An 18,645-nucleotide genomic window follows, 5' to 3' on the forward strand; every position below is an offset into this window, starting at 1 on the left:
CTGAGTATCTTAATGGATGAATAGAAAAATGTGATATGTACATATGATGGAGTATCAGCTGTCTGAAAAGGGAAGCTCTTTCTCCATTGTGATCACATGGATGAATTCGTAGAATACTGTGCTAAGTGAAATCAGACAAAACCAGACGGAGAGAAGCAAACAGTGTATGATGATTTCAACTTGATTTTAGAATTTTTAAAGGCTGGACTTAAAAGAAGCATAAAACAGGGACAGCAGAAATAGAGGCATACTGGCAAGAGGCACAATCAGTGATCAAATGACAAGCTCTGAGGCTTTAATCCTGTACTGATTGGGGGGAGGCAGATATATTCATTAAATTAATCGTAATGTTTGAACAAGGTGTATGCATATATATATATATATATGTATATATATAAACTCAAGTTTTATACCTTGCATGTATTCAACATTATCAATGAAACATAGTGTTTTATATTAACATATTATCATATTCTGATGTAAGAGATGTATACAATTTCTAAGTGAAAAATAAAACACAGAATACTCACAAAACAGAGATTGTATCTGTCTTATTCACCAGCATACCCTGGTGCTAGAATATGAGTCCCTTCTATCCCATATATAAGACCTTCTGAAGCAGATCAGAACTATTGGCATCAACACAGACATGTGACTCAAGAATGAAGGATTCCCAATCGATGGCTAACCACATCATCTCCTGTCTTTCGATGTGAGGGTTCTGAAGAACCCTCTGCATCATTCCTCTTCAAGGTGTTCGGCAGGGAATGGCCTCAGCGACCCATGGCCCCATCAGTTCACAAACACATCTAGTTCCTGCTCTCCTCCACCCCAGCATCTTACTCCATGCCCTTGCGGTGCACCCTAGGCCACTTCTCAAATGTTGAATGTCCATAAATTATACTAAGAACTGCTTTCTGATGCTAGGGAAGGTGGCCGAGACTAAGACAGAGGTCCTAGTAAGAGTTAAAATGTTATTCTCTCTCCAAGTCAAAGCTCGCTTCATTACGCTGTGGTACCCTCCTTTCTGGAAAGAACTGAGGGATGCGGGACCTCCAGATTTAGATGCAGTCTTGATGTCTACTCCAGTCACACTACTGTGCCAACTAGGTAAGTATTTACTATAACCACAAACACACGTGTGTGTGTGTGTGTGTGTGTGTGTGTGTATGCGCGCATTGACACACCCAGACAAACATGTGCTTCTCAGGACTATTGTCACTGAGGAAAATGGAGTATGAAAAGTGGTAAACCACCGTTTACTTTGTATGCTTCCCAACGTAGAATAGCAAGTTCAAATCCTAAGAAGCCAAAACTCTCTTCTACAAATTCATTCTTTTAACTTTAACTGACTTGAACTACAAGAGGAAAAGCTACAAAGGATGAGGGCATTGTTGGCATCAGTGTAAGTTAAAAGTCTCTTTCCCACAGCTTAGCGTGAAAAGGGGCGCTGTACTAAAATAAATGTGTTTTTCTGTTTGTATTATTACACAACCGTATATATGGAGCTCAGAACAACTACAAACGTGTTCACTGTTTTAAAAGAATGAAGATTGGCATATAATGAATAATTCATGACACTGGCTACAAAGCTCATTCAAAGTGGCCTATCAGGAAACAATCTAGGGCAGAAGTGACATTCAGCTCATCATGGCGAAAAAGGACCAATGGGAACACCTTGGTCTTATTCACCAGCATACCCTGGTGCTAGAATATGAGTCCCTTCTATCCCATATATAAGACCTTCTGAAGCAGATCAGAACTATTGGCATCAACACAGACATGTGACTCAAGAATGAAGGATTCCCAATCGATGGCTAACCACATCATCTCCTGTCTTTCGATGTGAGGGTTCTGAAGAACCCTCTGCATCATTCCTCTTCAAGGTCGCGATCTTCAAGATCGCGTTGCTTACGTGGAATGCACTGTTTAAGGTAAAGCGCCAGTAAGTCTGACCCTCTCAGTGGTCATTAGCACCCTACAGACCCAGGTGGTACTGAGTCTTTAGAGTTAGGATTTACTCTGCTATTTGTGAGAACTTGTTTCATTTTTATCATTCTGTCCTTATACACTTTCCTCCACTTCTCAAAAACGGTCCATTTTCTTCAGTGTGATTCAGAGTTCAAAATATTGTCTGCTGGCTGTATTTGCGCTGACTTATACATCATGTCCGCAGCCATTGGTTTGTGAAAATCGAGAGCAAAGTCAGTGTCTGTCTACACTGAATCAGAAGCAGCTAGCAGAATCACAGCGTAAATAATGAGCCCGGATTCACAGCTGCTTTAGTATGCAATGAATCAGCATCTAAAGCATGCCAGCCCACGCCCGTATGAACCCGGTCGCTCTGCCTCTGAGGTCCCAGGGCACTGGTTTGGTCCCTTAAGAGTTTCACTCTCTGAGAGGGCATATTGTTAAGTTGCCATCTGGCCCAACAGGTGAAGTGGCTCTCACAACCCTGAAGAGGCCCCAAGGGTCACTCCTGGGCAAGAGTTGGTCTACTAGGTAGTAGCCCAATTATCAGTTCATAACTTTCTTCAATTCTTCAAAAAGGATTGAAGGAAAGCTTCTCCACCAGGAAGTTTTTAGGAACTCCTAAATGAGAGTTAGTGGGTCAGAAAAGAGATCACTTACCTGGGGACCGGGCTGACCCTGAAATTGAAAAGAAGAGAAACAATTACAAATTGATGTTTGCAATGACTATTTCCAAAATACCATTTCAATACAATGAAATTTAAAATAGTTCTAAACATTGTTAAAATATCTTTAAAGATAGTAATATTGGTAACTTCCTATTGGATCTTCATATTTTGATCCTGTGGCACAAGGGTGATTGAGTGTGCTCCAGCATCTGAATGGGGAAGGAGGAAATGTCAGGAAGAACCCACCACACACACACACACAATCACATCACAGTAACGTGTGAACGGGACACTGACAACACAAGTCTCCTGGCACACGGTTCCTGACCTGCACATCCTGACATGACAGACAGCTACAAAAAAGAGACCCTGGCTTTCTCATTGTTCCAATGTTTTGAGTTTTTGTTTTGTTTACTATCTTTCTTTTACTTTGTTAATCAAACCTAGGGACATTTTAAACAAGGTCTGCTAGGGAGGGCTCTTTGGAGGATGAAAATGCCTCCAACAGTCAGTAGAAGATGTGACCTCTGGCCAATCTAATTCGGTTCGAATGTCACTTTCTTGCCTAAGCTGATGCAAATCTCCAAGCAGTGCAAATAATTCCAGAGAAAAATCAACTGTAAATAGAAGTACTGATGGCAGAGTGCGCCCATAAAATCTCCAGCTGAGTTTTCAGGCAAATGAGACTAAAGGAAAGGTTTCTGCCAAGTTACAGGATCTTCTAAAATAAGGAAATCGACTTCTGGGGTAAGATGGTAGAATAGACGCTAACTCCTTGTAAAGTAGTGAAAAGGGGGAGAATGAACCATAATCCAAAGAGAGAAAGAACTTCAGAAATCAGAGTGAGGACGGAGCAGTGGGCCAAGAAGGGAGAGATACAAGGGCCATCTGGAATTAAGGGAAGAACTCACAGTACCAGGCAACCCCTTAAAAGATACCCAGACTGGTTCTGGAGAAGACAATGGCAGCCTAACCTACAGTTCTCGAGAGTCTTGAATGTAGTGGGAGGTTCTGCTGAGACAGTGGCTTCAGGTGCGGGTCTGTCTATGCCTGAGAAGGCTGTGGTTTAGTGCTATCTTGAGAGGAGATCTGTTAATGACAGCTTCCCTGGGAGCCTGAGAAGTCGAGGGTTCTGGAGTTAACCTGCCAGAGCCTCTAGGGAGAAGTGGGCGACCAGTGGCAGTAATGGGCGAGGGGAGAGTGAGACACAAGGTTCTAAGAGGCTCTCCAAATGGGAGGCTCATTGGTGAAGGATCCTGGGGTTGGTGTTCCTGCCTTTTGTGATGGCAATGCCTTCTTTAACAATAAGCTAAATAACTGTGCTAGCCTAAGGCGTAGACTGCACAGACACCCTTGCAACCTTCTCCCTCCTGCAGGGCGTTCAGTACTGAGCAGGACCAGGAAGCTGTGGCGCCTTGCGGCAATAGTACTTAGTGTTCTACCTGCTTCCACTCCCATGCAGCACACTTGGGAAACCCCTTAGCTATGCAGATGGGCACACTGCACAGCCTCTGGAGTGAGGGACAGCTACAAAGCTAAAGAAGCTTAGTGGTACTCCTGGTCTGCAAAAAGGGAAGCTGTGGTGTTGAGCAGGTGACTTCAGGACACTCCAGGTTAAGCACCAATTTGAGCAAGATCAAAGAGTCTCCAGCTTTAACCAACCACCCTTCTACCAGGCAGGACTGCAAGAAGATGCTGTTCCATGTGTTGGTTTTATGCTTTGGTGTTTTTTTGTTGTTGTTTCTTTTTGTATCATTTATTCTTTATTTTCCTTTTATATCTGTTTCTTACAGTATCACTATTATCTTTTATTTTAATTTAAGAAGCAGAACATAGGCTTAAATCCCTATGTTCAATTAGAACTGTGGCTTGAGAGGTCATAGGTCCCAGGGGATAATCTATTACTATTGTGCTAAATGGACATACTAGTAAACTGACTCCCAGAGCCTTATTGTCATAATTGCATCTCTTAACCCTAATCAAAGAAGCTTCTATTTGAAGTAGATGGTAGTCAATACAGACACCCACAATTGGCCAAGGCACAGAAGAGAAGAAGAAACTTAAGAATGCTCAACCCTAAACGGAACAGCTAGATCACACCCTCTTCTCTCAAGGTCCACAGATCTTTGTGGAAGGACAAGAAGAAAGGCGGCGTAAGCTGTGAACCAGAGGTGGCCCATGACTACAAGAAAATAGTGTTCTCTGGACACAACAAGGCAACTACACATATGAACTCATACTACTACAGCAGGCACAACACAGTTCAAAGTCAGGCGATACAAAATCTAAGCAGGGAGAGAGAAGGAAGACATGAAATCTCAGTCCGACCCAAGGACCAACTGGCAATTGATAACGTCTGGGGAAAATAGAGTCCGTTTTCTATAACAGCGTTGCTACTGGCAACTTGACCACGCTCGAGCGGAAGGCCACACATCCGGGAATATTTGGGAAGCATAAGAGGGACTTGCTGGGGGCAGGAAAGAGAGAGAACAAGAACTTGTGTGGGTAGCGAAGCAGGAGCAGCTCTGGAAGGAGTTTGGGCATTGTGAGTACAGTCAAAGCTCATTCTACAAAATTCTCAAAGATCCAAAAAAGATAACCTTTAAAAACATCTAAAGTATCATGAGGAAACAGTCTGTTTCATATAGAACACACCTTGATTTAACTATATAATTATTTATCTTCAAATAATGTTTCTCTGATATGAAAATAGGTGTAAGTAAGCCTATTGGATCTGATCCATTTTAATCTTTTTTATTATTTCAATAAATTTGTGCTTTGCCAATTTCACACATGTATATGCAGCAGACTGAGCCTCCCACCACTCCCATCTCCTTACCACCCCTTTCTCCTTCCTCTCCTCCTTGAGTACCTTGAATTGGTAAACAGAGAAACTAAAACTCAGAGAAGAAAGCTGAACCTCACACTGAAAAGTCAGAATTTACTCCCAAACTAATCGCAAAGCCCAAGCATTTCCTTTAGCCCTTCTGCCTTTGCCTCTACAATATTTATTTGTTTATTTATTATTAATTTTATTGAGCTATATATTTTTCTCTGCTCTCTTCCCTGCCTCTCCCCTTGCCTCCAACCCACCCTCTCCCATGGTCCCCATGCTCCCAATTTACTCAGAAGATCTTGTCTTTTTCTACTTCCCATGTAGATTAGATTTATTTATGTCTCACTTAGGGTCCTCATTGTTGTCTAGGTTCTCTGGGATTGTGAATTGTAGGCTGTTTTTTTTTTTTTTTTTGCTTTATGTCTAAAAGCCACTTATGAGTGAGTACACATGATATTTGTCTTTCTGGGTCTGGGCTACCTCACTCAATATGTTTTCTAGATCCATCCATTTGCCTGCAAATTTCAAGATGTCATTATTTTTGTCTGCTGTGTAGTACTTCATTGTGTAAATGTACCACATTTTCCTTATCCATTCTTTGGTCAAGGGGCATCAAAAAAACAAATAATCTAATTTAAAAAATGGAGCACAGACCTAAATAGAGAGCTCTAAATATAGGTATCTAAAATGGTGGAAAGACACTTCAGGAAATGTTCAGTATCCTTAGCCATCAGAGAAATGCAAATCAAAACAATTCTGAGATTCCATCTTACACCTGTAAGAATGGCCAAGAGCAAAAACACTGATGACAACTTATGCTGGAGAGGTTGTGGGGTCAAGGGAACACTCCTGCATTGCTGGTGTGAGTGCAAACTGGTACAACCCCTTTGGATGTCAGTGTGGTGATTTCTTAAAAAATTAGGAAACAACCTTCCTCAAGACCCAGCAATACCACTTTGGGGTATATACCCAAAGGATGCTCAATCATGCCACAAGGACATGTGCTCAACTATGTTCATAGCAGCATTGTTCGTCATTGTCAGAACCTGGAAACAACCTAAATGTCTCTACAATATCTTTTAAGATTGTTTATTTTCATTTCATGCTAATGGCTGTTTGCCTGAATGTACAGATGGGCACCATGTGGGTACCCTGTGTCTAAGGAGACAAAAGGAGGGAGTCAGATTCCCTGGAACTTGCCACAAAAGGTTGTGATATTCCATGTGTGCGTTGAGACCCTAACTTGGGTGCCCTCGAATAGCAACAACTGCTCTTATCTGCTAAGCCACCTCTCCACCCTCTTCCTCTTGAAATGGAGACTCATAGAAGTTTGCAAAGTCCCTGACACCGACTCTGGTTAATTCTCTGTGAGCGAGGAGACTCTCTTCATCCTGACTGTTCCCAAGCAGTTACAGTGCACACCCTCCTCAAAGACCTCAGTGACAAGTGCTTTCCCATACACTAGCCACCAAAGACACTCTTTAGAATCTCCTCATGGCTTCTAATGGGTTCAGTGAGAGGCAGAGGTGATTCCTACCAGTGGTGGAAAGTTGCCTGGTCCACTGTGGTGAAGATTTCTAGCAACTACCTATAAAAGCCAGACTTTTCATTCGGGTTTCTAAAACGCACGCCAAAAGCGTACTTACAAATTATGGCTAACATTCCCGAAACCCAACCAGTTGATTTTTCTAAAATGAAATGACTGAAAAGACTCTTTCTACCCATGCAAATCATCAAAATGTTTCTACAAATCAAAGTTCGAATCAAGAAAAACCAAGAAGCATGCCAAGCGAAACAGTTAAATCACAGAACTCCTGAAGTCAGGAGCCTGCCTGCAGAAGCAGAGAATACCCAGGCGCTGAGCTGGCTGATTTACTGTCTGGCAGCAGTGAGGGCAATGCTCCTGCCTCTGGCCCCAGCAGGAGGGAAGAAAGGGAGCCTGCAGGAGGAGCAGACTCTAAAGAGCTAATCAGAACAGGATGGTGGAAAGCAATCAGCCGGAAGCTGATGCTTGATGGAAGAGTCTTCCAAGGAAGCTGAGCATTTGGGGAGACAAGTAAACCACAATGAAAATGATAAATGAGCCGACCCATCACCGGGATAGGCATTGTTACTTGCGGCAATTAAAGTGCAATATTGGCTATTCTTTGTTGGGCTGTTATCACAATTACGGTTGGCAGAAAGCGCTAACAACTTTTCAAATCGACAAAGTCATTTGGGTTTCTGACTGAGGTAATTAGTTTCACTATACAATACTCTTTTTTAATAGGTAAGAACTTTGTCATTCCTTTCAAATGGTACAAAAGCTGTCTTTTTTTCTCATTTAACACATTCACAGATAGGGTTACAAAAGTCAGTTTAAAACATGGTATTTTAGATATTGATTATGGTCGCAGACTCACAAGTACCTTTGATCAATGTGACAGAAAAGCCTTCCAGCTATACAAGTTTAAGGCAATATTAGTACCAGGTGCCTCTCAAACCTGCAATGCACACGCTTGGACAGAAGGCTCGGTTTCCTTTTCAGGTGAAAATGCAGCATCTACAGAGAAGTTCAGCAAAAGCTGCAGAGCCACAGAGCTCTGGATGGCAGCCGGCCTGTCCCTAAGGGTCAGTGGGATTCTAGCAAGGAGCCTGTAGCTGTACCGAGTTGCCAGTCTAGAGTATGTGCCCGGCCTGTGAGCCAAGTCTTAGCTCTCTTCCTGCACTGAGATTGACCATATTTCAGTCTCCATTCTATCAAGTCTTCACCTTTATGTACATTCAGAAAGCCTGCTGAACATGTGTGAGTTAGAACTATTCAGACTGGCCCCAAGGGGTTGACAGTGATCCTTTCCAATATGCATTTAAAGGGCGCCTGTTATACTTGAAGGAGTTGTATTTTCAAGAGCAGCTTCTTGATCTCCTGTTCCAGAAAGGCCTTGTGGGTTTTCTTCACTGCAGAATAGATGCATCTGCCCTGCAGTGGGTTCTTCTCCAGGAAATGAAGCTGACACTCCGGTGCTCACAGACTACAGAGGTTCCAACCTAGACAAGTGTCCCTATGGAGACCTGTGTACCACCCAAGAGGAGCTCTGACCTGAACAAAAATGTCTCCCTTCCTTAAGACCACATCCACTTAATAAGAGGACTATCTGTGGAACTATTTCGCAAACTGCATTCTACAAATAAGCATGGTGACTTCAGTTGGCTATACGGTCAATAAGAAGAACTCGCTCAACATAAATTTATAGTAAACTTTACATAACATTGAAACTAGTATGCAAATGATGTATTAGAGAGAAGCAACTGATAAAACCGGCCATTATAGGATATATATGTATACATATATCTTAAAACTGGTCTTGCAAAGGCTGCATAATCCATCAGTACCTGAACTGCATTTATATCAGAAAGCTCTTATACATTTGACGGAGCTAAACATTATTCCTAGTTTGTAAGGTCTGTCTGCTGCCATACAGGGCCACTCTCAGTATGCGGGTATTGCCTTCCCAGCAGTCACAGAGTATGGCCGAGTAAGAGTCCTTCAATTCGGTGGTCTTTGGTGGTTTCTCCACTAGGAAGGGAAAGTCAAACTAGAGGAACACTGTTTCCCTTGCACCTCTAGAATTTCTCTTTTAAAGTTTGAGAGAGGAAGGAAGCCAGAAGAAAAAATTCTGAGCAAGTCAGTGGGACACTTTCACTAATGGTTCACTAATGGTTCACTAATGGTGTTCACTAATGGTTGACTTAGAAGGCCCAGTTCACTGTGGGTGGTACCATCCCTGGGCAAAGGGTCCTGAGTCCTGTACGAAAGCCTTAGAAAGCAATGCTTCTCCTTGGCCTCTGCTTCAGATCCTTCCTCAGCTTCCTTGGATGATGGACCATCATTTTGAAGTGTAAGATGAAATAAACTATTTCCAAAGGAGCAAAGAATATGTCGATGATTTTATAAAGACCATAAATTTGAATAAATTTCTCACATAATATTTGTCTTTCATAACTAAATGGTCACTTCATTTAAAATTTGAGTCCTACCTAAACAAGTTGATAGTGTCACTCCCATAATAATTAAAAACATATTTTCTAACATAGTACTTTATTTTGGTCGTTTATGAATAAATGGTGGTATATGGAACATAAGAAACAGACAAATCTACTACACATATTTTGTCATCAAAAATTTCATGTACGAACCAGTAGATGATGATCTTCATGCATTAATTTATATCATTAAAATACATTGGCCTAATTGTTCATTGAAATTTATTCAGATCTTAAGTATTATAAATGTTTATATATTCCAGTATTCATACTTGGCTATAGTCCCAATTATTTCCTTATGACACAAAACTGAAAATACAGTTTCCTATAATTTTGAATTAGGAATGTTTACATTATAGTATACCAAGCACAGATTTTGTATTTTCTAGGATAATTTGTTTAAAATATGCATTTATTCAGACATTATAACTCTATTTATCTAAAATAATGAGAAAAAGAAAGAGAAGAAGGAGGGGAAAGGTGAAGGGGGAAGAAGAAAGATAGGAAAAGAAAAGGGGGAGAGATGGGAAAAGAGTCTTTGTCTTGAGGATAGACTGTGGGTAGTTACTCTGTAATTTTCTGACCTTTTCAAAAATCTATTTCCAGACTATAAAAGTCTATTACCACTTGATATCAATTCACCGTGGAAAAATTTAAATGGGACCTTAATGAAGTTGCTATCGCCCCCCCCCCCCCACACACTACATCTGTTTACACAAAGATTCAAGTCAGTAATCTTGAATTCCAGTTTCTACCTTTTTCCCAACTCAGGGTGTTTCAATCATTCAAAAAAAAAAACACTGCAAAATTATTAAAACAATATAGGTGGCCAAACTCAGAGAGCAAGAACTGTAAATTTGCCTTTGTATGCGGGGCCTCATCACCTTGAGGAAGAGACAGTGAAGGAAAGGGGCAGGAGAGCCCAGGGTCAACACCAGTGACCAGAGCCCAGAACTCCGCAGGACAGGCCTTTCCCCTGCTGACACAGAATCAGGACAGGTAACTTAACATGCAAATAAATGCCCAGCAGAACAGATATGTGGCATGGTAGAATACAACAAACAGGGAACGCACATGAGATAGAACCCGCTTAGCTTCCATAGCGTTAAGAGGACGTGCCTTTTTAAAGAACTCAAAATGGTTTTTACCACCTCGCCAATTCCCATTACATTGTAGATGCTGAACAACCCCCTCCCCTTTCTGCTAAGTTTAGTAGCATCCGTAAAAGTACGCCATTTTTATTGCACCAGGTAAATAACTTAATGTCCATTTACAACTGTCTCTCAAACTGCTGAAATTTATGTTCCTTCTCAATTCTAACTTCTGAATATCCTGCTAAAAGATGGACTTATAAAACTCTTTGCTATCCTAGATGTTTTGCACCAGTAAACGTGTACTAGCATATTCCTAACACCTGAAGAGCGGATTAATTTATAATGCGTGAGTCACAGCATGATTATTCCAGTAAAGTAGAACCCTGAAAGGGGAATCTACTTCAAAACTGAGAAGAGGATCTTCAAGGCCAGAAGTGTACATCTAAGGTCCTTCATGGTGGGGCTGTATCAGTGTCTACCATTTCACCACTACTAAAAGATATCAAGAGCTTGACTTATAATGTCTGTTTGTTGTCAGCCCTGCAAATTGGAGTCATTTCTATCATTTTATAGTTGAACCGAATGAGTGACAAAGAAGTTAGGCAATGCTGAGCAGTGACACGGGGTCTGAGTAAAACTGGACTGTGAACATGGCGGGCTGGAACTCCTCCATTTTCATCTGTATCCTGGGACTAGCTGAGCCAGGGGCTTGGACGAGATCCCTCCAGAGACAGAAAAGAAACGTGAGTGGTCTGCAACCTTTCAAATTGGATACAAATTACTGTTGCTGAGATCAGCCATCTTTACAATGTTGCATGAACCACACACTCTAAAGTGCCCCATGGATCCCCTAGGAAATCCTTCACCTCAGGTTAAGAATCCCTCAGTCAAAAAACAAATCGGCCTAAAGGCAGCCTTATGCTTGCCAGGAACCTCCCTTAGTCTGCCAGGAACATCCTTTAATCCATCCTCAAAAGTCAACGACCCTGGACATCTAGTTCCCAGTCAAGAACACCGTGTATCAGCTTAAAGACTCTCTTCCTGTTGACTGTCAAAAACATGCATCCCTTTCTGCCATTTTTGCTCTTCTCTCCGCCCCACCTGCCTGCTACCCCCACCAATAAATGGCCTAGACAGTTTGATCCCCAATAAACTTTTCTTTCTACCCACAGAGTGGTCCAGTTTGGTGGTTTCTTGTGCCCTCACTTACATTTTTCTCATTATTATGACAAACATATGACTAAAAATCAACTTAGAGAAGGGTTTCTTTTGGCTCCTAGTTTGAGGGCACAGATCACCATGGCAGGGAAGACAGGCTGGCTAGAGCAAGAGACGGCTGGTCACATTGTCTCTACAGTCAGGAAGGAGGGGGTGGTGAATGTTAGCACTCAGCTCCCCCTCCCCACTTGGTCTGGGACCCCAACACACAGTACTGTGCTACCCCTGTTTACGGGGGGCCTCCCCACCTCAGTTAACTTAGTCTAGAAACTCCCCTAACGGACGAATCTGTCTCCTAGGTGAATCTAGCTCCTAGCAAGGTGACAATCATTTTAACTGTCAGTGACTGAACAGTAGGTGAGAAAAGGAAGCCAAGAGTAAGTTCTAGAGATCTCAGGTAATTGTCACCTGGAAGGTCACCCCTGAGTGACTGTGACTAGCTACCTGGGATAATGTGGTTTCAAGGTTTTGAGCTTTAGATAAAGCAGGCTGGGATGAATCAGTGTGTGTACAACAGGCAAAGAAGAAAGCATGTGTGACAATTGGAGTAGACAGTTTTAATAACTGCATCTGAAGGAAGGAAAAAGTAGGGAATAAAGAGGAGCTAGGCCTGGGGAAATGACTTGTTTCTGAGGTAAGGTTCTCCATGCTGAAGAGGAGTTGGAGAGACGCAGGTAGACAGGGAAGGCAGAAGTGCGCTCCCTGAGATGGCTTTTTGTTCCCGGAAGACACTGGCAGGAGAAATGGCAGGAAGGCACCATATAATAGGGGGAAATGGAGGAACCCAGGTCCTCTATAAAATGTCCTGCCAGCATCCTTTCTTCTCACATCCCGTGGGGGATAAAACGGTCACTGTCCCTTTCTCTGCAGCTACCTCTGCCCTTTTCCCAATATTCATTTCTTTCTCTCTTCCAGGGAATGCACTCCACGATCCTCTAAAAGACCACCAGGACCCACAATAGCTCTTGAAAATGTGTAAAAATAGACAACAAACTATTAAATTGGGAAAAAAGAAATGGCTTAGGGATCAAAATTAGTATGGACAAGAGCACAAAAGGAAGATGCACCCGAGACTAAAGCTTACAAAAGGAGACAGCCAAGGGGGCAATGGAAGCGAATGCAGAGCCGAAATCAGAGACAGAATAGAAAGCAACCATGCCCCAAACTTCGGAACACTCAGACGTGATTGTCTGCTGTGAGTGGAAAGAATGGGGTTGGAAATTTATTTGTCCATTCACTTAATAACCATCATAAGTACTTGCAGTGTGCCAGACATTGTAGAGACAGCAGACACAGAGTAAATAAGATTGAGTACCTGCTATCACCCTTGTGAGGGAGGCCAGTTTTCAGGGAGAATTTGGAAATAATGTGTCAGATGACTTGTTAAAAACTAAGCAAAAAAAATTATAGGAGGAAAAGCAGGCTAAGGACCTATGCGTGGGAGGGTACCAATTAGTAGGGCAGCCGTGGGAGGACTGACCAGAGAAGAGGCAAAGGGAGGGGCGAGGGGAAGTGCCCACAGTGGAGATCCGTGTGGAGGGTTGAGAAAGTAGCCTGCTGGCTGTCTGGACCGTGGTAAGTGATGGGAAAGGATGAGCCTGGAAGCAAAGGGAACAGGAAACAAGACAATTCAAGTCACAGTAAGAACGTGGCTTTAATCAGGGCGACAGAGGCAGAGAGGTTCTACCCAGGAAAGCATCATTGTCTGGGTTCAGTTTGCAAAGGGGGCTGGACATTGGGAGGGAGGAACAGCAAAGAAAATAATGTATACACACAGAGAGAAGCCAAGAGGCTTCAACTGCATTTAAAGAGACGGATAAGACAGACTATGCCAAGATACAGACACACACACACACACACACACGAGAGAGAGAGAGAGAGAGAGAGAGAGAGAGAGAGAGAGAGAGTAGAAATAGTGATCAGATTCTTGTATAAGATTTGTAAGTAGCTTGAGAGGTGTGAAAAGAAGTTTCCAGGAATGATCTGAAGGTTGACTAGAGTAGATAAAGAAATGGGCATGTCCTTCTCTGGTGTAATGAGGACCTTGCATGGTAAGGCCAGAGGAGGTAGCTCAGTGGCGAGTACTCAGCTAGAGTGTGCCAGACTCTAGGTTCCATACTACACGCTATCAAAGAAACCATAAACAAAACACGGAAAAAGCTCTGTTTATCGTAAGTGATGTAACAACCACCTTTAAAAGTATCTGTGAGGGTAAGCAAACAAACCTGTAAGCTGCTTGAATCCTTCATCCTTATTATCTTACATGATGCCTCTTAGCACTTGGTGAGGTATTAGGGGATTTGCATAAGTACTTGTTCCTGTATTCCCTATAACGAGGCCAAACAGACTTGCAGCCAGGAGAAAGCCTGCTCTTCCTGATGGCAGGAGCATCACGTCACTGCAGTACGGATGGAATGGATGTTAGAGAGGATGGTGCACACCTGAGCACTCGGGTTCTTCCAATAGGACGGACTGATCCCCATCTCAGACTCTTTAATCCATCAAGATATGGACACCCCATTTTGACCAAATAAAGTCACGGACAGAGCTAACCAGCAATTAGCTGGTTAATTAATTAATTAATTACTTTCAGGCCCTATCACCTCCCTCCCTCACTAGAGGTTCTGAGCTGGCGACTTCTGGCACCCCCTGATGACAACACCCATCAAAGATGAAGGACTTGCATTATTTCAAAGAGCTTCACCTGTTGTCCTATAGCACAGAGCTTCCCCTCTACCAGGCTGCCCAAACTCTCACTTCATTCTTTGCTGATGCTGCCTTCTGCCCAAATCACAAGCATTGGCTTCTTGTGGCTCCTCAGAAACTGCGCCCTCTGTAGACAGCAAACACTTCTCCGGGGCGTTGCTGCTGCTTTGGTGGGCACCCGCAGCTGCTGTCTGGCCATTTTCCAGTAACTCAAGCATCCCTCCTGGGGCTGACAAAACTCACTGGACACAGAATGCTCAAAAAGTTACAAGGTTTACAGGACACCTCCCCAGGGCTATAGAGATGGTAAACAGTGAGGGAGAAGGTTCCCTTTGATAGAACTACCTGCAAGTATGTCCCATGCCAGCCATGACCCCTGCCACTGAGCACCAGGGCTATAACACAGGCTTGAGTCATCAAAGGTCTGTTGTATTCCATAGCCCCCACTTTTGATGTTTTGCTGCACAGTCCTTGGGTAGTGGAAGACTTATCATAAACATTTGTATTTTAAAAACTCATTGTTATATCATTTTTATTAAGCTCCTATTAAATTCCAGGCAACAATTATGATAGAGAAACCAGGAAAAAACAGGCCTGGTCTCTTCAGCAGGGAGCTTATTATCACAGCACAGGGTGATACATTGCTTCCGATTTCTATATATCCCAAGCCACTGGCGAACCTCGTTAACCAAGGGTCGATCTCTAAAAAGTAATTAAAGTTCCCTCTTCTCAATAAAAGTTTTGTTGGTATTGAAAAATGAGCCACCTTAATTTATTTTAGAAGGAAACACTATACAATTAGTGATACCGAGATTAAATCAGATACTGTGCCGTCATCATTGAGAGCAGCATGAACACATTTCTTTTTTCTGTAATATAAATGTCCTCAGAGGAAACAGGGAAAGTAACTTAGCATTTGCATAGCCACTGGCTAATTTACCTCTATTGATGAGGCGCCACAGGTTCTTTCTGAATGAGTCTAAGTAACTGCTAAAGGATAAAGGAAAGTGTTTGGTGAGCTGATGCCACAGCATGCTCCTAGTCTGCCGGGGAGAGAATTAAGCACAGGCTGCTATGCCTGAATGGCATCATGTCCCGCCTGGGCATGGCTGACCGGCCAGCCCTGAAATTGTACAAATGAAAGGAAATAGGTTAAAATAGACATTAGTAATAATAATTGGAATGCATGAAGTAAATTAGGAGATCCCACCAGGTCTTTCTCAAGAGGTGGTAAAAAAAAAAAAAACCCTTTGGAAAAAGCCATCTTTTCAAAGTCTTTGACAAGTCACAAATCTCAGCCATTTTATTTTTCACTGAAAGGAACTCAGAGGACAGTGTCAGTTTGGTTCACACACAACACATGTGCAAATACGCATGCAGAGATATGCGTGCGTGCACACACACAAAGAATGGATGCTGCAGGGAGTGTGGACTAAGACACAAGAGGTATAGAATACAGCCTTTAAGGACAAAGGCAGCCCAGAGATCAGGCTATGCCATTCAACGGAGGGAGGATTTGTCACCAATGTCAGAGGGCAGCTATACAGTCCCAGGCTCCCCCAGCTCCTGTGTGTATTCTCACAGGAACCATCTATCACAAACTGGAACCTAGTCCCCTGTGGGTAGTAGTCATGTTGCAGGCAGGACCACTGAGAGGCTTCCCCAGACTGAAGACAGAGGTTATACACTTAACCTGAAACATGACTCAGATTTTCAAAAGTGTCAAAGAAACAATCAATTTGGAGTCTTTTTGTTTTTGTAATGTTAGAGAGTAGAATTTTGGCCTATTTTTCTGTTGTAGAAAAATGTCAAAGTTTCCCAATTACTTTCAGTAATTCCCTTTCATATGAAGCAGACAGGGAAAGAATAATGAGGGATATTAAACCCAATTTTAGATAATCTTATAGAATCATGTTTCCTCTAACCTTAGTCTAAAAAGTATTTTATAGCAATTTCCCAAAACTAACCTCTCCTCCTCCAATCCTATGTCACTGGGTAATAAATTTTCACTCTTATACAGATATTAACCTTGTCTAAATTGTATTTGTATTGAAAAAGAACACTCAACCAAAGAAACAAAATAATACCAAATTATCCAACAATTTAAGCTCAATAGTAAATAAATTTCCAAATTTTCTCCTAAGTCTATTATTTAGATTAAGGTAAAACAGATATAACAAAATGTAGAAATTTAACTCAAGTAGTTAAGAAATAACTATGTATTTTAGGGATAAAACTACTTAAAGAATAAGGAAGTCTTTTATGGTACTGTTCTGACCCTTAACTAAGTAAGATGTGTTCTCCATTGTAAGGTACTGCTTATAGCTAACTGAAAACTGAGAAACATCTTTAGCTACGCATGATTTCTTAAGAAACTAAACCTCCCTCCCTCCCTCGGTAACAGAACATACATTCTCCTATACCCCGAGTGTCGCTCCAGAAAGGCCTAAATGAGAGGAACATGGAAAACTGAGAATGGAATTTCTGGAAAATGTGCTGGTCACCCTTCAGCAGGGGATGAAGCAGTGCAGCAGGTGTGGCCGGAAGACCTCATGAACAGAGCTGTCTGATACCTGCAACATTCTGAATGGTGCTCGCTAGAAGGGAATGAATTCAGATTCAGCATACTGTGTGCCGGTGTGTCCCCTGCCTTTCCTTTCACTGGAGTGCTTCTGGGTCAGGGTGACACTGTACCTCCTCTAGTTCCCATTTGAGAAGCACATTCAGTTTTCTGATGCTAAAAAATGAGGCAGTAACCTGAGCTTTGTACCTAGGGCTCTTATCTCCTGAAGTTTGTATAATTTGAGGGTTTTTCCATTGTTTGGAGATAAAATTTAAGGGAAAGACGCCTCTTAAAAACATTTTTTTCCCACTTAGCAGAAAAATTTGAGCTACCAGGCATTCTGATTGAAGAGACAGTATATCTTAGTCAAGTTTTAAAGGTGCAATATTTTAAGATGTATTAAAGGTAAAAGATTTTATGTTAAATATGAAAACTTAATACTTGGAGACTTTTAGCATTTCATTATGTGCATATACATACATAGCACACATGCATATGCATATTTGGATGCTTAAGCAAGGAGCTAAAGTTTTATAGACATTTAAATAATTATACTATTGAGCTTCAAATGAAAGCTGTAATGGATGGAATAAAATCTTTAGCTGGTTTTAGTTGTAATTTAAAAGTAGGTAGTTTGGACATCTATAATTTAAGAGGTTACTTAGATACCATTCACAGAGTAAAGCAAGTTGAAAACACTTAATAGTTGTCTTTTTGTTTGTTTGTTTTGGTTTTTCAAGACAGGGTTTCTCTGTAGCCTTGGAGCTTTCCATGTAGACCAGGCTGGCCTCGAACTCACAGAGATCCGCCTGTCTCTGCCTCCTGAGTGCTGGGATTAAAGGCGTGCGCCACCACCACCTGGCAATAGTTGTCTTTTTATGAGAGATTTATCACAATGATTTTATAGTTGACCACCTTTCATACATCCTGCCAGCCTATGAGAATGCGGTACATCAGAAAAACACCTCAATCCTGAGAGGATGCTGACTCCAGTCTCCAACAGAAACCTAATGTAAGCCATCCCTGGACTGTTTTCAAACAGTGCCCAGATCGATGCCTATATGTCCATGAAGGCTAAATTACTGATGTTGTAGTAGATGTATTAAACCTGACTGAAAGTCCCACAGGGGGCTAGTTATCGGCTGCCAGTATCCATTATAGCAACAGAATGAATGAATTTCTAGCAATATTTATGTGAATGAAAGCTTTCTACTTCCTATTTTTAACAGAATAGAGTCCTAGAAAATTATGTACTTTAATATCTAAATGTATTGTCAGGCTTTTAGAAAGGACTAGAAGTTCTGGAAATGAAAAGGGGAGAACTTCCTGCTCTTTAAGTATGTTTTTAATGGCAAAATAAAATCTTACCCCCACTCTCACATTGATTCGGGCCCTACTTCATTTGCCTTGTGTTTTTTATTAGATATCTGTACATAGGAAACTTCCTATTATAGGAACTATGCGTTTCTATAACTAGTTTCCTATAAATTATGATATTTGATATGAACTCAAGCAATTTTTCATTTTGCTCAAAAACTTCCAGGGATCTGAAATTGCCATCCGCTG

General features: G+C 41.9%; 1 protein-coding gene across 1 annotated transcript in view; it reads right to left on the minus strand.

The window, feature by feature from the left end:
* The window catches only part of Col25a1 (collagen type XXV alpha 1 chain), a 398,267-nt gene that overhangs the window by 167,016 nt on the left and 212,606 nt on the right, over positions 1-18,645 (minus strand). The window contains exon 5 of the mRNA XM_087897573.1: positions 2,632-2,649. Within this exon, the coding sequence (XP_087753699.1) occupies positions 2,632-2,649 (18 nt within the window). The remainder of the gene's footprint in view (positions 1-2,631; positions 2,650-18,645) is intronic.

Source organism: Myodes glareolus, chromosome 17 (genome assembly GCF_982192425.1).
Source record: "Myodes glareolus chromosome 17, mMyoGla1.1, whole genome shotgun sequence".
Taxonomy (NCBI): Eukaryota; Metazoa; Chordata; class Mammalia; order Rodentia; family Cricetidae; genus Myodes; species Myodes glareolus.